General features: G+C 37.1%; 1 protein-coding gene across 3 annotated transcripts in view; it reads left to right on the plus strand.

The window, feature by feature from the left end:
• Positions 1-21,049, plus strand: part of CTNNA3 (catenin alpha 3) — a 2,007,818-nt gene that overhangs the window by 235,887 nt on the left and 1,750,882 nt on the right. For all 3 annotated transcript variants that reach the window (XM_073878933.1, XM_073878931.1, XM_073878932.1), the window contains one exon: positions 4,136-4,302. In XM_073878933.1, coding sequence (XP_073735034.1) covers positions 4,136-4,302 — 167 coding nt within the window. The remainder of the gene's footprint in view (positions 1-4,135; positions 4,303-21,049) is intronic.

The following is a 21,049-nucleotide window of genomic DNA, read 5'->3' on the forward strand; positions in this document are numbered from 1 at the left end:
CCTGTATGAGTTCTAGCAATTTTGGGGTTGAGTCATTGGGTTTTCCATATAGAATATCATGTCATCTGCAAAGAGTGAGAGTTTGACTTCTCCTTTGCCGATTTGGATGCCTTTTATTTCTTTATGTTTTCTGATTACTAGGACTTCTAGTAGTATGTTGTCAACAGTGGTGAGAGTGGACATCCCTGCCATGTTCCTGACCTTAGGGAAAAAGCTCTCAGTTTTTTCCCCAATGAGAATGATATTCGCTTTGGGTTTTTTGTATTTGGATTTTATGGTATTGAGGTATGTTCCCTCTATCCCTACACTGTGAAGAGTTTTAATCAAGAAGCAATGCTGTATTTTGTCAAATGATTTTTCTACATCTATTGAAAGGATCTTATGGTTCTTGTCCTTTCTTTTATTAATGTAGTGTATCACATTGATTTGCAGATTTTGAAGCCCCCCTTGCAGCCCAGGAATAAATCCCACTTGATTTTGGTGTATAATCCTTTTAATGTACTGTTGGATTCTATTGGCTAATATCTTGGTGAGAATTTTTGCATCTCTGTCAGGAATATTGGTCTGTAATTCTCCTTTTTGGTGGGATTTTTGTCTGGTTTGGGGATCAAGGTAATGCTGGCCTCATAGAAAGAGTTTGGAAGTTTTCCTTCCCTTTCTATTTTTTGAAACAACTTCAAAAGAATAGGTATTAATTCTTTTTTAAATGTTTGGTAGAATTCCCCTGGGAAGCTATCTGGTCTTGGACTCTTGTTATTTGGGAGATTTTTGATTACTGCTTCAATTTCCTCGCTGGTTATGGGTCTGTTCAGGTTTTCTCTTTCTTCCTGTTTCAATTTTGTTAGTTTATATGTTTCTAGGAATGCATTCATTTCTTCCAGATTGCCTAATTTGTTGGCAAATAGTTGCTCATAATATGTTCTTATAATTGTATTTCTTCAGGGCGCCTGGGTGGTTCAGTAGGTTAAACGTCTTTCTTCAGCTCACGTCATGATCCCAGGGTCCTGGAATGGAGCCCTTCATTGGGCTCCCTGCTTAACAGGAAGCCTGCTTCTCCCTCTCCCACTCCCCCCCTGCTTGTGTTCCCTCTCTTGCTGTCTCTCTCTGTCAAATAAAAAAAATGTTAAAAAAAATAATTGTATTTCTTCAGTGTTGGTTGTGATCTCTCCTCTTTCATTCATGATTTTATTTATTTGGGTCCTTTCTCTTTTCTCTTTGATAAGTCTGACTAGGTGTTTATAGATCTTACTAATTCGTTCAGAGAACCAGCTCCTAGTTTCATTGATCTGTTCTACTCTTCTTTTGGCTTCTATTTTATTCATTTCTGCTCTAATCTTTATTAATTCCCTTTCCTGCTGGGTTTAGGCTTTATTTGCTGTTCTTTCTTCAGCTCCTTTAGGTGTAAGCTTAGTTTATGTATTTGAGAACTTTCTTGTTTCCTGAGGAAGGCTTGTATTGCTATATAATACCCTCTTAGGATCACCTTTGCTGCATCCCAAAGGTTTTGCACAGTTGTGTTTTCATTTTCATTTGTTTCCATAAGTATTTTAAATTCTTTAATTTCCTGGTTAACCCATTCAGTGTTTAGTAGGATGCTCTTTAGCCTCCATGTATTTGAGTTCTTTCCAAATTTCCTCTTGTGATTGAGTTCCAGTTTCAAAATATTGTGGTCTAAAAATATGCAGGGAATGATCCCAATCTTTTGGTATCAATGGAGACCTGATTTGTGATCCAATATGTGATCTATTCTGGAGACTGTTCCATGTGCATTCAAGAAGAAAGTGTATTCTGTTGCTTTAGGATGGAATACCCTGAATATTTCTGTGACATCCATCTGGTCCAATGTGTCATTCAAAGCCTTGTTTGCTTATTGATCTTCTGCTTAGATGATCTGTCCATTGAAGTGAGTGGGGTGTTAAAATCCCTGATTATTATTGTATTATTATTGATGTGTTTATTTAATTTTGTTATTAATTGGTTTATATAATTGGCTGTTCCCATGTTAGGGGCAGAAATATTTACAATTGTTAGATCTTGTTGGACAGACCCTTTAATTGTGATATAGTGTCCTTCCTCTCCTTTCTCATCTCTTATTATAGTCTTTGGTTTAAAATCTAATTTGTCTGATATAAGGATTGCCACCCCAGCTTTCTTTTGATGTCCCTTAGCATGATAAATGGTTTTCCACCCCCTCACTTTAAATCTGGAGGTATATTTGGGTGTAAAATGAGTCTCTTCCAGGCAGCATATCAATGGGTCTTGCTTTTTCATCCAGTCTGATGCCATGTGTCTTTTGATTGGGACATTTAGCCCTTTTACATTCAGAATAATTATTAAAAGATATGAATTTAGTGCCTTTGTATTACCATAAAGTCACTGTTTTTGTATGTTGTCTCTGTTCTTTTGCAGTCTATGTTACCTTTGGGCTCTCCCTTCACTTAAAGAATCCCCTTTCGTGTTTCTTGCAGGGCTGATTTAGTGATCACAAATTCTTTTAGTTTCTGTTTGTCCTGAAAGCTTTTTATTTCTCCTATTTTGAATGACATCCTAGCTGGATGAAGTAATCTTGGCTGCATATTTTTATCATTTAGCAGCTTGAATTTATCATGCCAGTCCTTTCTGGCCTGCCCAGTCTGTAGATAGGTCTACTGCCAGTCTAATGATTCTACTTTTGTAGGTTAAGGACTTCTTGTCCCAAGCTGCTTTCAGGATTTTCTCTTTGTCTCTGAGATTTGCAAGTTTCACTTTTATATGTTGGGGTGTTGACCTATTTTTATTGATTTTGAGGTGGGCTCTCTGTGACTCCTTGACTTGATTGTCTGTTTCCTTCCCCAAATTAGGGAAGTTCTCTGTTATAATTTGCTCCAATATACCTTCTGCCTCCCCTTTCCTCTTCTGGGATCCCAATTGTTCTAATATTGTTTTGCTTTATGGTATCAGTTATCTCTTGAATTCTCCCCTTGTGATCCAGTAGTTTTCTATCTCTTTTTTTCTCAGCTTCTTTATTCTCCATCATTTAGTCTTCTATATCACTAATTCTCTCTTCTGCCTCATTTATCCTAGCAGTTAGAGCCTCCATTTTTGATTGCATCTCCTTAATAGCCTTTTTGATTTGTTCTTTAGGTTTTAGTTCTTTTATTTCTTCAGAAAGGGATTCTCTAGTGTCTTTTTAGGCTTTTTTTCAACCCCAGCTTGTATCTTTATAATCATTATTCTGGACATCTTATATCAAACTGATTAGGTCCCTGGCGGTCAGTACTGCCTCTTGTTCTCTTTTTTGAGGTGAGTTTTTCCATCTTGTCATTCTTTCAGAAAGTGGTTGTATGTCTAGTGTGTCTTTTCTATTTGTAGAGTTGCAGGTATTCTTTTCTTAGACCTCTGGTTGAGTTTGCAGGTGTTCAGAATGGTTTGTTAGCTATGTAGCTGAATTCCTAGGACCAGAAGAAACTAAGGTTTCTTACTCCTCCGCCATCTTGGACTCCTCCTTCAATTGTGAACTTTTAAAAATGAATGAGTACACATTGCGTTTATCATAAGATATATTTTCAATGAAAATTCTTAAAAATTTTAGGTATATTTTTCTAACAGTTATGTGCTATGATATATAATTTCTGTGACTAGGTTCATGATGTTGGTTATTATATTGACAGTTTAGGATAAATCTTCCTATGTTATTATATTGACAGTTTAGGATAAGTCTGCCTATGTTAAACTTTTATCAGAGAGTTCCTGTCCTGTTCTTTTCTAACCCTGACTTGGAAAGTAACTCAATGAAGATTTACCCTATTTTTATAAACAAGGTTGTTTCCAGCTGAAGTTGTAGTAATGAAACTTTTACAACAAATGAGATTCAGCAAATGCAGAAGTTGACAGCAATTTTACTAGATGTTGTTAGTCAATTGAGCACAGTTCTCTTGCAGGAAAATGGTATCATGCTTCTTAAACTCCAGAGCATTTATTAAAAACAAATGTCAATTTTAAACTTCATTGTTTATTAAGAGACAGTATTCTAGTGTCAACAGACACTATTTTAATATTATGCTTAGTCATAGAATGTACTTGGAATTAGGATGATAAATGCTTAAACAGGTATAGCTGAAACTTAAAGTATATTATTTTGGGTTGTGTTTTTCAGGTGAAGCTCTGAAAGTATCAGCTGAGAGATTTGCAGATGATCCCTGTTATCTCCCCAAAAGGGAGGCTGTGGTTCAAGCTGCCCGTGCCTTGTTGGCTGCAGTTACCAGACTCCTCATCCTCGCAGACATGATAGATGTCATGTGTCTCTTGCAGCACGTGTCAGCTGTAAGTGAAAGATGGTTTGTTTACCTTGGCATTGTTCTCACTTCTAATTCCATTTTCTGAAACTGGCATCAGTCCTAGTGCATCCAGCCTCACCCTCATTTCTTAATGTCACCCAGTAGAAGATGATTCAGTTGTGCAACTCTTGTTTACTTCAAAAGAACAAAGCCAGAAGTTATTTTGTTTATTCAATTGTTTCATTTTTTATAAAAAATTTAAAATTTTTAAAAGTTTTTATTTAAATTCCAGTTAACATATAGTGTTATATTGGTTTCAGGCATACAATTTAGTGATTCAGCACTTACATACAATACCTGGTACTCATCACAAGTGCACTCTTTTTTTTTTTAACAAGTTCACTTCTTAATCCCCATTACCTATTTCACCCATATCCCGCTCCCCACCCCTCTGTTCTCTTCAGTTAAGACTCTGTTTCTTGGTTTGCCTCTTTCTTTCTTCCCCCTTTGTTCATTTGTTTTGTTTCTGAAATTCCATGTATGAGTGAAATCATATGGTATTTGTCTTTCTTTGACTGACTTAATTCATTTAGCATAATATTCTCTAGTTTCATCCATATTGTTGCACATGCCAAGAGTTCATTTTTCCTTTGGCTGAGTTATATTCCATTCTGTATATATATATATACATATATATACACACACACCACAACTTCTTTATCCATTCATTAGTTGATGGACATTTGGGCTTTTTCCATTATTTGGTTATTGTTGATAATGCTGCTGTAAACATTAGGGTGCATGTATCCCTTCGAATCTGTATTTTTGTATTCTTTGGGTAAGTACCTAATAGTGCAATTGCTGGATCATAGGATGGTTCTATTTTTAACTTTTTGAGGAACTTCCATACTGTTTTCCACAGTGGCTGCACCAGTTTGCATTACCACCAACAGTGCAGGAGGGTTCCCCTTTCTCTGCATTCTTGCCAACACCTGTTGTTTCTTGAGTTGTTGATTTTAGTCATTCCAACAGGTGTCAAGGGATAGCTCCTTATAGTTTTGATTTGTATTTCCCTGATGATGAGTAATGTTGAGCATCTTTTCATGTGTCTGTTGGCCATCTGCATGTCTTCTATGGAAAAATGTCTATTCATGTCTTCTGTCCATTTTTTAATTGGATTATTTGTTTTTTGGGTGTTCAGTTTGATAAGTTCTTTATAGATTTTGGATACTCTATCAGATATGTCATTTGCAAATATCTTCTTTCATTCTGTAGGTTTCCTTTTAGTTATTTTGATTGTTTCCTTCATTGTGCAGAAGCTTTTTAACTTGATGAAGTCCCAGTAGTTCATTTTTGATTTTGTGCCCTTGCCTCTGGAGACATGTCTCGTAAGAAGTTGCCGTGGCCAAGGGCAAAGAACACTGCCTGTGGCTGTGTTCTCCTCTAGGATTTTGATGGATTCCTGTCTCATATTTAGGTCCTTCATCCATTTTGAGTCTATTTTTGTGTATGCTGTAAGAAAATGGTCCAGTTTCATTCTTCTGCATGTGGCTGTCCAATTTTCCCAACACCATTTGTTGAAGAGACTGTCTTTTTTCCACTGGATATCCTTTCCTGCTTTGTCAAAGATTAGTTGACCATAGAGTTGAGCTACCATATGATCCAGCAATTGCACTACTGGGTATTTACCCCATAGATACAAATGTAGGGATCCGAAGGGGTATGTGCACCCCAATGTTTATAGCAGCAATGTCCACAGTAGCCAAACTGTGGAAGGAACCAAGATATCCATCAACAGATGAATGGATAAAGAAGAAGTGGTATGGATATACAATGGAATATTATGCAGCCATTAAAAGGAATGAAATCTTGCCATTTGCAATGATGTGGATGGAACTGGAGGGTATTATGCTGAGTGAAGCAAGTCAATGAGAGAAAGATAAGTATCATATGACCTCACTGATAGGAATTCTTAATCTCAGGAAACACACTGAGGGTTGCTGGAGTGGTGGGGGGGTGGGATGGGTAGGGTGGCTGGGCGATAGACATTGGGGAGAGTATGTGCTATGGTGAGCGCTGTGAATTGTGTAAGACTGTTGAATCACAGACCTGTACCTCTGAAACACATAATACATTATATGTTAAAAAAAAAAAAAAGAAGAAGATAGCAGGAAGGGAAGAATGAAGAGGGGAAAATCGGAGGGGGAGATGAACCATGAGAGATGATGGACGCTGAGAAACAAAATGAGGGTTCTAGAGGGGAGGGGGTTCGGGGGTGGGTTAGCCTGGTGATGGGTACTAAACAGGGTACATACTGCATGGAGCACTGGGTATTATACACAAACAATGAATCATGGAACACTACATCCAAAACTAATGATGTAATGTATGGTGATTAACATAACATAATAATAAAAAAAAGAAATGAGTTTCGCTTACATTAAAAAATAAAAAAATAAAGTTGGTAATAAATATTGAAGCAAAGAAATGTATTTAATTTTTCTTAATCAGAGTTTCCCCAATATTTTAACCTTAGGACTCTTTTATAATATGTTAATCCTGGAACTTTCTCAGACCATACTTTGGGAAATAGTGGTTTAGAATATTTCTTTTTCTTTTTTTTAAGTAGACTCCACACTCAGTGTGGAGGCCAGCATGAGGCCTGAACCCGCGACCCTGAGTTGAGATCAGAAGTCGGACGCTTAACTGACTAAGCCACTCTGGAGCCCCATAGAATATTTCTGTATTTCTAAAAGTATTTATGGTTATATTAAATTTCTACTTGGATTAAAAAATTATAGAGGAGAAACGTCAGGGCCCTTATAGTCTAATATCCTATGGACATAGATTAGACTTCTTCCTACAATACAATGTGCAATACACAAGTGTCTAACGGTAATAGCAGTCTCAGTTCTGTGAGACAGTTTACCTGACTTTGGGCAATTCTAATTATTAGAGACATTTTTCTCAAACTGAGCTTAAAGCTGCCTTCCTGCTATTTCCATTCACTGCTTCTAATTTTGCTTTCTTGAGCAACATAGAACCAAGGTAGTAGGAAAAGGCATTTTTCAAATAAGTGATGATTATTCTTAGGACTTATTTATGATTTATGTCTTCTCTTACCTATGCTAAAAATTTCTTGATCCTTGAGCCCTTATAGGACAGTTTCAGACTATTCTGCATACTTTAAAATTTCCATATCTTGTATGAGTTTCAGTTTCCTGCTGAGATTTTTCCAGCTTTGATATTGAAGTACTTGAACATGGTAAGCATTTTTAAAATTTGAAAACTTTAGCGTCTGGACTTGCTAGTTTTTTCTCACAGTATCTTGTGTTCTAATGTGAGTGGCTATCTTTGTGTGCTAAACATTACCTTTTCTGGCACTCATCTCAAGAAATTCCTTCCTGTTTTGTTAGCTCTTAGATGTTTTTAAGGTAAAGTATTTTATATTTCATCAATCTTAGTTTTCTTCAACAGTAGGATTAGACTAATTACTGATTTGTCAGTATAAGAAATAGAAGTCCCTAAAATCGTCTCAGTAAATCCTTTTCTATTCATATTATAGATTATAGGTAATTCCCATAAAATATTGAAATTAAAACATCTTGAAATAAAAACAAAATCTCTGATGTGAACATTCTATAATATACTGAATTACCTCTTTGATTTAATATCTAACATTATCTTACCTTATTTTGATAGCCTCGTCATGCTGTTTGTTCATACTGATTTTGTGAGTAGTTAAAATCTCCAAATCTCTGAACTCAACCTACTCAATTCAGGACTTCCTCTGATACTAGTTTTATCTTTTTATATGTAAAGGTAGATGTTAGATTTCTCTTCATTGAATTTAATCCTGTTAATTCTGGTTTTTGTTATAGTCCATTCAGATCTTTTTGACTTTTGATTTTGTCTTTACCTCCTAACCTGGTATCATTTTCAGATTTGTTCTTCCCCTTTAAACTTTTTTATTGTTATGTTAATCACCATACATTACATCATTAGTTTGTGATGTAGTGTTCCATGAATCATTGTTTGTGCATAACATCCAGTGCTCCATGCAGAGCGTGCCCTCTTTAATACCCATCACCAGGCTAACCCATCCTCCCACCCCCCCTCCCCTCTAGAACCCTCATTTGTTTTTCAGAGTCCATTGTCTCTCATGGTTCGTCTCCCCCTCCGATTTCCCCCCTTCATTCTTCCCCTCCTGCTATCTTCTTCTTCTTCTTTTTTTTCTTAACATATATTACATTGTTTGTTTCAGAGGTACAGATCTGTGATTCAACAGTCTTGCACAATTCACAGCGCTCACCATAGCATATACCCTCCCCAATGTCTACCACCCAGCCACCCCATCCCTCCCACCCCACCCCCACTCCAGCAACCCTCAGTTTGTTTCCTGAGATTAAGAATTCCTCATATCAGTGAGGTCATATAATAAACGTCTTTCTCTGATTGACTTACTTCACTCAGCATAACACCGTCCAGTTCCATCTACGTCGTTGCAAATGGCAAGATCTCATTCCTTTGATGGCTGCATAATATTCCATTGTATATATATACCACATCTTCTTTATCCATTCATCTGTTGATAGACATCTTGGCTCTTTCCACAGTTTGGCTATTGTGGACATTGCTGCTATAAAAATCGGGGTGCACCTACCCCTTTGGATTCCTACATTTGTATCTTTGTGGTAAATACCCAGTAGTGCAATTGCTGGATCGTATGGTAGCTCTATTTTCAACTGTTTGAGGAACCTCCATACTGTTTTCCAGAGTGGTTGTACCAGCTTGCATTCCCACCAACAGTGTAGGAGGGTTCCATTTTCTCCGCATCCCCGCCAACATCTGTCGTTTCCTGACTTGTTAATTTTAGCCATTCTGACTGCTGTGAGGTGGTATCTCATTGAGGTTTTGATTTGGATTTCCCTGATGCCGAGCGATGTTGAGCACTTTTTCATGTGTCTGTTGGCCATTTGGATGTCTTCTTTGGAAAAATGTCTGTTCATGTCTTCTGCCCATTTCTTGATTGGATCATTTGTTCTTTGGGTGTTGAGTTTGATAAGTTCTTTATAGATTTTGGATTTATCTGATATGTCATTTGCAAATATCTTCTCCCATTCTGTCGGTTGTCTTTTGGTTTTGTTGAGTTTTTCTTTTGCTGTGCAAAAGCTTTTTATCTTGATGAAATCACAATAGTTCGTTTTTCCCTTGCTTCCTTTGCCTTTGGCGATGTTTCTAGGAAGAAGTTGCTGCGGCTGAGGTCGAAGAGGTTGCTGCCTGTGTTCTTCAGGATTTTGATGGAGTCCTGTCTCACATTGAGGTCTTTCAACCATTTGGAGTCTATTTTTGTGTGTGGTGTAAGGAAATGGTCCAGTTTCATTCTTCTGCATGTGGGTGTCCAATTTTCCCAACACCGTTTGTTGAAGAGACTGTCTTTTTTCCATTGGACATGTTAGGGGTATAGATATTTACAGTTGTTAGATCTTCTTGTTGGATAGCCCCTTTAAGTAGGATATAGTGTCCTTCCTCATCTCTTATTACAGTCTTTGGTTTAAAATCTAATTTGTCTGATATAAGGATTGCCACCCCAGCTTTCTTTTGGTGTCCATTAGCATGGTAAATGGTTTTCCACCCCCTCACTTTTAATCTGGGGTTGTCTCTGGGTCTAAAATGAGTCTCTTGCAGACAGCATATTGATGGGTCTTGTTTTTCTATGCAATCTGATAGCCTGTGTCTTTTGATTGGGACATTTAGCCCATTTACGTTCGGGGTAACTATTGAAAGATAGGAATTTAGTGCCATTGTATTGCCTGTAAGGTGACTGTGATTGTATATTGTCTGTGTTCCTTTCTGGTCTATGCTGCTTTTAGGCTCTTTCTTTGCTTAGAGGACCCCTTTCAATATTTCTTGTAGGGTGGTTTTGTGTTTGCAAATTCCTTTAGTTTTTGTTTGTCCTGGAAGCTTTTTATCTCTCCTTCTATTTTCAGTGACAGCCTAGCTGGATATAGTATTCTTGGCTGCATATTTTTCTCGTTTAGCGCTCTGAAGATATCATGCCAGTCCTTTCTGGCCTGCCAGGTCTCTGTGGATAGGTCTGTTGCCAATCTAATATTTCTACCATTGTAGGTTACATATCACTTCTCCCGAGCTGCTTTCAGGATTTTCTCTTTGTCTCTGAGACTCTTAAGTTTTCCTATTAGATGTCGGGGTGACATCTAATTTTGACCTATTTTTATTGATTTTGAGAGGGGTTCTCTGTGCCTCCTGGATTTTGATGCCTGTTTCCTTCCCCACACCAGGGAAGTTCTCTGCTCTAATTTGCTCCAATATACCTTCTGTCCCTCTCTCTCTTTTTTCTTCTTCTGGGATCCCAGTTATTCTAATGTTGTTTCATCTTATCGTATCGCTAATCTCTCGAATTCCGCCCTTGTGATCCAGTACTTGTTTCTCTCTCTTTTTCTCAGCCTCTTTATTTTCCATCATTCGGTCTTCTATATCGCTGATTCTCTCTTCTGCCTCATTTATCTTAGCAGTTAGTGCCCCCATTTTTGATTGCACCTCATTAATAGCCTTTTTGATTTTGACTTGGTTAGATTTTAGTTCTTTTATTTCTCCAGAAAGGGTTTCTCTAATAACTTCCAAGCTTTTTTCAAGCCCAGCTAGTATCTTTAAAATCATGATTCTGAACTCTAGGTCTGACATGTACTAATGTCCTTATTGAGTACATCCCTGGCAGACGGTACTACCTGTTGTTCTTTTTGTTAAGGTGATTTTTTCCGTCTTGTCATTTTGTCCAGAGGAGAATAGATGAATGAGAGAACAAAATGCTAATAGGGTAACAACATTCCCAGAAAATATTCTCTAAACAAATCAGAAAAGATCTGAAACCAGGGGAAAAGAAAGGGAAAGAAAGAAAAAAGAAAGAGGAAAAAAAAAAGGAAAAGATAAAGATAAAAACCAACAAAAACAGAACAAAATATAAAAAACAGAATAAGATCAAATATGATCAGGCTGGTGCATAGATCAGTGCCACACAGTAGATTTTGGGTGTATTTTGGTCTGTTAGAAGAAAGTGCCTCCCAAAAATTTAAAGAAAGAAAGACTTATATATGTACAAAATAAGGGTTGATATGATGAAGGGATGGAATATGACTGTAAAGATGAAAATTATAAAAAAATTTATAAAATTCATTGATAAGTAGTTGTTTGAAAAAAGAAAGAAGAGGCTTTAAAAAAAAAAGAAAGAAAAAAAAAAGGGAGAGAATGTCATCAGGCAGGAGACTAGAACAAAGCCATACACTAGAGATTTAGGGTATATTTTATCTGTTAGAGGAAACTATCTCAAAATTTTAAAGAGAGAACAACTTATATATATTTGCCAAAAATAAGGGTAACTATTATGAAGGGATAGAACATGACTCTAAAAATGAAAAATGAAATTTTTTTTTAAAAAGGGATTGATAAGATGTTGGTTGAAAAAGGGAAAAAGAAAAATTCAAAAAAAAAGTTAAAAAATTAACTTTGAAAGACTAAAGAATCATGGGAAAAAAGCCATGAATTCTAAGTGCAGTATTCTCCTAGCGCTGGAGTTCTGCCATTCTTATTGATTGGTAAACTTGGTCTTTACTAGCTGTTCTTGCTGATCTTCTGGGGAAGGGGCCTGTTGCTGTGGTTCCCAAATGTCTTTGTGGGAGGCAGAGCTGCCCTGCCCTTGTCAGTCTGGGCTAAGTAATCTGCTTGGGTTTGCTCTCCCGAGCTTTTGTTCCCTGTAAGCTTTTCGTACAGCTTTGGAGGATGAGAGTGAAAATGGTGGCCTCCCATATCCCAGTCTCCACCCCAGAATAGCCGAGAACTCGGGGCCCCACTCCTCAGTGAGCCCCCAGAGAAAAGCAGTCAATCACTCCCGTCTCCCCGGTCTCTGGCCGCACTCCGTGCTGACCCGGCCTGTGACTGAGCATTTCTATCTCTGGCACCGGACTCGGTGTGGAGTCTCCCAACCCAGCAGATCCCTGTGGTGTGCTTCTGCACCCCTCCTCCCCGGGGGAGGAAGGGGAGTCTCCCAGGATCTGCTGCTTGTTGGGTCCCTCCTGGAGGAGCAGTGGCCCGACTGTGTCGCTGATCACAGTTTATGGCAACCTGGAGCTGAGAGCCCGCACCTCGGCTCTGTCTCTGCAGCCGGCTTCCCTGCTCTGATACCTGGGAGCTCTGCCACACTCAGGCACCCCTGGTCTTTCTGTGACCCCTAGGGTCCTGAGACACACTGTCCCACGAGTGTTCCACCCCTCGCTTAGCCCCTGGAGTGACATCCCTCAGGGGAGCCGACTTCTAAATGTTCCAATTTTGTGCTCCACTCCTCTATCACTTGCCAGAAGCTGCCAAGGGAGGCCCCCTCCCCTGCCGTCTATCCTCCTGAATATCGCCTCGGATTCACTTCTCCTCACGTCCTACCTTCCAGAAAGTGCTCACTTTTCTTTTCAGAGAGTTGTTGCTATTCTTTTCTTCAATCTCCTGTTGAGTTCATAGGTGTTCAGAATGGTTTGATCCCTATTCAGCTGAATTCCTGAGACCAGACGAAATCCAGGTCTCCTACTCCTCTGCCATCTTGCTCCGCACCCCCTCATTTTCAGATTTTTAAAAAACATATTATTCATGAAAAATTTAGTAGCGTGGAAAACAGTGATAGATCTTCCTTTCAAATAACATCAAACATTAACACATTTTGGATAAAGTTGTTAAAATGAGCTTCAGACTTGCTTTATTAGGCTACTGTGTAAACCATGTTTTTTTTATCATTAAGCATTTTCTTAAAAATCTTGCTGAAATCAAGATGTAGATTTATCAGGCTAGTAACCCCAATTGTAAAGGAAATGAGGTTAGATTGACATGACTTACTTTTAATTACCCCATACGAGTTCCAATTGACTATTGCTTGCTTGCTTTCATTCCTTTTCTTTTTCTTCCTTACAGTGATTTTTTTCCTCAATTACAGAATTTTTCATCCTTATTGTGGTATATTTCCCTTTAGATGTCAGGTCAATGAGATATTACTCAACTCTTGATTGATAGTGTGTAGCTATACATTTCCTGACTGCCTTATGCTTTCTTATGTTTATTAAATTATCTTTTTTCCACTGAGACTGCCTCCAGAAATGCAATTATGATCATTATGATCAAGCATTTATGAGGACATAGACTGAGATCACCAACTAGTGCAAACATGGTTCACTGAGTAATTCTCGATAGAAAAATTGTGTCAACCAACACAAAGTTGATATATAATTGAGTACCTCAAAGATTCCTAATTTGGCAGTTTTTTTTTTAAAGATTTCATTTATTTATTTAACAGAGAGAGAGAGAGAGAGAGAGAGCGTGAGAGGGAACACAAGCAGGGGGAGTGGGAGAGGGAGAGGCAGGCTTCCCGTGGAGCAGGGAGCCCGATGCGGGGCTTGATCCCAGGACCCTGGGATCATGATCTGAGCTGAAGGCAGTCACTTAACCAACTGAGCCACCCAGGTGCCCCTGATTTGGCAGTTTTAAAGTCATCTTGTTCCTTAAGGAAATACATGTTTTCTTCTCTGGGAAATAGGTTCAAATCAAAGGTAAGAGAGGATAGAGAAAAAATGATGATCTTTCAATATTAAATTATAGGAATTTGGAAAGGCAATTTGGCTTATTACCACTATTCATAATTTTCCATGGAAATTTAAAATTTCTTTTTTGGTATTGGTTATGTTTTTTTGAACTTTACTATTTATACTTCTCAAGATACCACACCTTATTTTATTGGCATCTGGACTTTATAAGGATCAATTTTATTTGAGACGAAATTGGCTAGGTTGTCTCTTGCTTTCTCTAGGGGTCAGAACAATGTGGAGAAAATCATTGCTTTTGGCAGAAGAGAGACCTTGCTTGAATCCTGGCTGTCTTCTTGATTAGCTGGGTGAATTTGGGAAAGTTAAAATCTGTGAGCCTTGGTTTCTTCTTCTGAGCTTTAAGAATAGTAAAACTTACTCTGAACACTTTGAAAGAATCTTATAAAATTAAATGATAATATGTACACTACCTGGCAAGAACTGGTGTTCTATTTTATTTTTTTTCCTTTTCCTGTCCTACCTTTTGCCACCATGGTACCTTGCTCTTTTGACTCTTGCAGTGCAATATTGCCCTTATTCCTAAAAAATGAAGGGAAATAAATTTGACTCCTGAGTTGAACTAAGTTTTCCAACTTTTTCCATTTGTCATCCTAGGGTTTTTTTTTTAATGGAAATGTGGGTACCTTTGGATTAGGAAATAGACCAATGTCATTATAAGAAATGGGTCTAGTTTGTAATAACTTCTTACATGAACTACATCTTTAATATTTTCTACATGGATTGCTGTAAAGCATTTCTACACTCAACAAATGATTCTGAATATGAAGAATATTCATAATGTTGACAGAAAAATCACACATTACCATATTGGTAGCTGAGATTTTTTGAAGCCACCCTCTATTATTAAAAGGCAGGTATACCAGCAAAAAGACTTTCTAAAACTTTTTCTTATTAAAAATGTCAGCAGTTTATAAGGAGAGAAATTACAGTATTATTAAGAAGCCAAGTACATTCTGCAAAAGATCCTAGGCAAAATATATACAGAGATATTAAGGTTTAAAGAAAAAATCAAGTCATTAGACTGGTTTTGAAGATGGAATGGAGGAAGTATAAAATGGAGACAAATAAGATACAAATCACTGGATTTGTGCTGAATTTCATATTGAAAACTTTAGGGACAAAGGAAATTTAAACCATGTAAAAATTTAACTTTAAAAAGAACCAGCATCATTCCAGGTAACTCCAATTTGACTAGTTAATTAATCCATTCAGCAAATGGTTGGTTTTTGTACACTACTCTGTGCCGATCACCACTGTGTGCTAGGGATTCAAATTTGGAAAAGTATACCACACTCCTTTTCTCCTAGAATTTAAGATATAAATTAATGTAAGTTACTATGATAGAAATTGGTGTAAGGTATTATGGAGGCATTATGGCAGTTCTATCAAAGGAAAGTGTTTTGAGTGAAGAATGCATGGCCAAGTTTGGAGAGTTAACTAGACAAAGAAAGTGGTGGAGGAACATTTTAATTGCAGGAACAGTACATGCTCAAAGACCTGTAACACTTCTGAGGGCTGAGATGAAGAATCACTATGTTGTATACCTCAAACAAATGTAATATTGTGTGTCACCTGTACTCAAAAAAGACGGGGGGGGGGGGAGAGAGATGAAAAGACAAGCCACAGACTGTAAGACCATATAGGTAAACCACTTATATAATGAATGGTCTATATCCAGAATTTACTAAGAATTCTCAAAACTCAATAAAAAAACAAACAAAATGTTTAAAAATGAAAAAAAAATTGAAGGTGGAGAGGTAGGCATAGACCTACTTGTGAACGGCCTGTGTGCTAAGTTAAAAAGTTAAACTATAGTCTGAAAGCTAAGGGGGAACCATTAAATAATTTTAAGCATGGATATGTTATACCATCTAATCTCACTTGTGCAATCTAAAAAAGCAAAACAGTAACTAAAACAAAAACAGAAAAAACAGAAGGAAAAACCAAGCTCATAGATACAGAGAACAGAGTAGTGGTTGCCAGAAGCAGGGGTAGGGGTGGAAGAAATGGGTGAAGGGAATCAAAAGGCACAGACTTCCAGTTACAAAATAAATAAGTCATGGAGATATAATGTACAGTATATTGTCTATAGTTAATAATACTGCATTGCATATTTGTAAGTTGCTGAGAGTAGATCTTAAAGTTCTCATCATCTGCTTATATGCAGATTTGCATATTAGGACCATTACACTGGCAGCAGTGAACAAGGGGGCCAGAGTGGAGGCAGAGAGGCTAGTGATTAGGTTGATGCTGTCATCTGGTTGTGAAGTGATGGGGTGGGATAGAAGATGAATGAGACAGATGAAGCAAGAGCAATTTACAAATGAAAAGTGATTGGAATCTTTTCAGATGGAAAGGGAAGCATCAAGTGGCCTTTCAGGAATCTGGTTGGGCACTAAGGACCTTGGTTTTCAGTTTTATATAGGCGAGAAGCTATTGATAGATTTTTAGACATATTGGACTTGAGGCATATATGAGAGATAATAGATACTAAAAGATATGTTTAGAGCTCATGAGGTAAATAAGATGAGAGATAGATTTGGAAAGCCTCAAGAAATAAACATTAGTATTTAATTTGCATTTCTCTGTTGATTAGTGATATTAGGCATCTCTTCATGTGTCTCTTGTGTATATCTTCTTTGGAAATATTTCTGTTCAGATTCTCTGCCCATTTAAATCAGATTATTTGTTTCTTTTGGTGTTGAGTTGTTTTATAAGTTCTTTACATATTTTGGATATTAACCCCTTTTCAGATATATCATTTGTAAATATCTTTTCCCATTCAGTAAGCTGCTTTTTTGTTTTGTTGATTTTTTTTTCAAAGTGTAAAAGCTTTTTATTTTGGTGTAGTCCCAGTAGTTTAATATTGCTTTTGTATCCCTTGCTTGAGGAGACGTATTATCTAGAAAAATGCTTCTAGGGCAGATGTCAAACAAAACCACAATAGGATATCACTTTGTACCTTTCATAATGTCTAAGACCAGAACCACAGGAAATAACAAGTGTTGGTGAGAGTGTGGAGAAAATGAACTCGGAGACTGTTAGTAGAAATGCAACTTGGTGTAGCCACTGTGGAGAACAGGATGGAGGCTCCTCAAAAAATTAAAAATAGAATACTGTATGATCCGGTAATTCCACCACTGGGAATTTACCCAAAGAAAACAAAATTACTAATTCAAAAAGATATATGCACCCCTATGTTTATTGCAGCACTATTTATAATGGCCAAGATATGAAAGCAACCCAAGTGTCCATTGATAGATGAATGGATAAAGAAGATGTAGTATATGTATGTATGTGTGTACACATACTTGATAGAATATTACTGAGCCATAAAAAAAGAATGAAATCTTGCCATTTGCAATGACCTGGCTGGACCTAGAGGGTAAAATGTTAAGTGAAGTAAGTCAGTCAGAGAAAGACAAATACCATATGATTTCACTCATATGCAGGATTTAAAAACAAAACAAATGAACAAACAAGAGACAAACAAAAAAATCAGACTCTTAAATACAGAGAACAAACCGTTCATTGCCAGAGGGGCATTGGGTGAGGGGATGGGTGAAATAGGGGAAGGAAATTAAGAGTTTACTTATCTTGATGAGCACTGAGAAATATATAGAATTGCTGAATCATTGTATTATATATCTGAAACTAATATAACACTGTATATTAATTATATTTCAATAAAAAAAGAAATAAGCATTAGAGGAATCAATAGGTTTGTATGACATCTCTTGGGGAATGGTTTATAGTGTCAACTCAAACCTTTGATCTCAAATCTTTGGGACCTTGTGATTAGGTTGAAAGCTCAACTGAATGAAGAATCATTAAGTTTGTATTCAGTTCTTGCCTCAGTACGGAGATTTGGGACATCTCACTGGAGTCCCTGCCCCTGGCAGAGCACCATACAATCAGGAAGAAACCTTAGCTCCAGCTTCTCCAAGTGGAGGGAAGGGGTTGGTTCATGGTTCAGCACTCCAACTTTTCTGAGGGAGATCCTCTGAGGACTGGCTTCCATCTTGCTAGTCTTGGAGCTCTGCTGGATCTAGCATAATTTAGGAGAGGGAGGTTTAGACAGGTAGACGCCACAGCCCATTTCACACTTCCATGGTTCAGCATACAGCAAGCAGACCAGAACCATAGCACCCTGCTTCCCCCTAGGGAAGGAGAGAGTTGGTAGAGGCCAGGCCTATTGTTGGGGGTCTTCTCCTGTATGAGGCCAGTTAATGAAGACTAGGAAAGATGCCTACTTTGTGTAATATGCAGACACCAACACAGAGAATCAAGCAAAGTGAAGAATCAGGCATTGTTGTTCTAAACAAAGTAAGGTGAATCTCCAGAAACTGATCCTAATGAAACGGAGTTACATGATTTACCTGATAGAGAATTCAAAATAACAGTCATAAGGATGCTCATTGGGGTCAAGAAAATGCACGAAAAAAGTGAGAATTTCAGTAGAGATAGAAAATGTAAAAAGTACCAAACAGAAATCACGGAGCTAAAGAACACAATGACTGAATTGAAAATTTCACTAGAGAGGTTTAATAGCAGACTAGATAAGACAAAAAAAAAAAAAAAGGATCAGAAAAAAAGGGTTCAGCAAATTTGAAGACCAGTCACTGGAAATAATTCAGTCAGAGGAGCAAAAAACCAGAAATGAACAAGACAGTTTAAAGGATTTATGGGATACCATTAAACAGATTAATGTGTGCATTTATGGGAATCCCAGAAGGAGAAGAGGTAAAAAGGACCAGAGTGTTTATTCAAAGAAAAAAATGGCTGAAAATACTCCAAATAGGTGGAAACACCCCTGAAAAAGAACCCAAAGAAATCTACATCAAGACACATTATAATCAAATTGTCTAAAGAGACAAAGAGTAAAAAACAAGAGGAAAGTGATGTGTCACATACAAGGGAACTCCTATAAGAACATTAGTGGATTTTTCAGCAGAAATCATGTAGGCCAGAAAGGAATGAGATGATATGTTCAAAGTGCTGAAAGAAAAAAACCCTGCCAACCAAGAATAGTGTACCAGTATTTTCATTGCAGCATTATTTATAATAGACAAGATACAGAAACAACCTAAATGTCCATTAACCAATGAATGGACAAAGAAAGATTGGTCTAAATATACAACTGGATATTATTCAGCCATAAAAAAAAGGAAATTTTGTCATTTGTGACAACATGGATGGACTTCAAGGGCATTATGGTAAGTAAAATAAATCAGACAGAGAAAGACAAATACCATCTAATCTCACATGTGCAATCTAAAAAAGCAAAACAGTAACTAAAACAAAAACAGAAAAAACAAAAAGAAAAACCAAGCTCATAGATACAGAGAACAGAGTAGTGGTTGCCAGAGGCAGGGTAGGGGTGGAAGAAATGGGTGAAGGGAATCAAAAGGTACAGACTTACACTTACAAAATAAATAAGTCATGGAGATATAATGTACAGTATATTGTCTGTAGTTAATAATACTGCATTGCATATTTGAAAGTTGCTGAGAGTAGATCTTAAAGTTCTCATCACAAGAAAAAAATTCTGTGACCATGTAAGGTGATAGATGTTAATAGGCTTATTGTGGTGATAATTTCACAAAATGTACAAATATTGAATCATTATGTTGCATACCTGAAACTAATACACTATTATATGTCAATTATACCTCAGTTAAAAAATTGACAAATCCATGGGGTGCCTGGCTGGCTCAGTCAGGGGAACATGTGACTCTTGATCTCAGGTTGTGAGTTCAAGTCCCATGCTGGGTGTAGAGATCACTTAAAAATAAAATCTTTAAAAATAATTGAGAAATCCTTAGTTGGACTAAGAATAAAAGAGAGAAGACTCAAATAAATAAAATCAGAAATGAAAGAGGGGACATTACTACTGATGCCATAAAAATAAAAAGGATCATAAGAGATTACTATGAATAATTATAAACCAACAAATTAGATACCTGGAAGAAATCTGTAAATTCCTAGAATCATACACTAAATCATGAAGAAATAGGAGCTCTAAACAGATTAATAACTAGTATGGAAATTGAATCATTATCAAAACCGTCCTAAGAATTAGAAGCTCAGGACCAGATGGCTTCACTGTTGAACTCTATAAAACATTTATTTTTTAAAAGATTTTTTATTTACTTATTTTGAGAAAGAGTGAGTGAGAGAGTGAGAGCATGAGAGGGGGTTGGAGCAGAGGGAGAAGCCGACTTCCTGCTGAGCAGGGAGCCTAATGTGGGGCTCTATCCCGGGACCCCGGGATCATGACCTGAGCTGAAGGCAGACGCTTAACCGACTGAGCCACCCAGGTGCCCCTCTATAAAACATTTAAAGAAGAATTGATGACAGTTCTTCTCAAACTATTCCAAAATATTGAGGAGGAAGGAGCACTTTCAAACCCATTTTATGAGGCCAGCAGAACTCTGATACCAAAGCCAGATATGGACACCATAAGAGAAACTTACAGGTGAATATCCCTGATGAATATAGATGCAAAATCCTCAACATAATACTAACAAACTGAATTCAACAGTGTATTAAAAGGATTGTACATTATGACCAACTAGGTTTTACCTGGGGTGAAAGGATAATTGAACACATGAAAATCAGTCAGTGTGATATACTACATTAACATATAAAGGATAATAATCACATGCCCATTTTAATGCAAAAAAAGCAGTTAAAAACTTCAACATCGTTTCATGATGAAAATTCTCAAACTAGAAGGAAAGTACTTCAACATAATAAAGGCTGTATATGACAAGCACATAGCTAACATTGTACTTAACAGTGAGAAGTTGAAATCTTTTTCTCTAAGATCAGGAGCACAAGGATGCCAACTTTCACCAACTATGTTGGTCTAGTCAACATAGTATTGGAAGTCCTAGCTAGAGCCGTTAGTCAAGAAAGAGAAATAAAAGGCATCCAAATTGTAAGGGAAGAAATAAAACTTTCTACTTGCAGATGACACGATATTATGTATAGAATACCCGATTCCACCGAAAAGTGTTAAAACTAATGAATGAATTCAGTAAAATTGTAGGATACAAAACCAGCATACAAAAATCAGTTGCATTTCTTACATTTACAGTGAACTATCTGAAAAGGAAATTAGGAAAACAATCC

The sequence above is a fragment of the Callorhinus ursinus genome, unplaced genomic scaffold (assembly GCF_003265705.2).
Source record: "Callorhinus ursinus isolate GAN/ISIS: 27379988/994484 unplaced genomic scaffold, GSC_fseal_2.0 scaffold31, whole genome shotgun sequence".
NCBI lineage: Eukaryota > Metazoa > Chordata > Mammalia > Carnivora > Otariidae > Callorhinus > Callorhinus ursinus.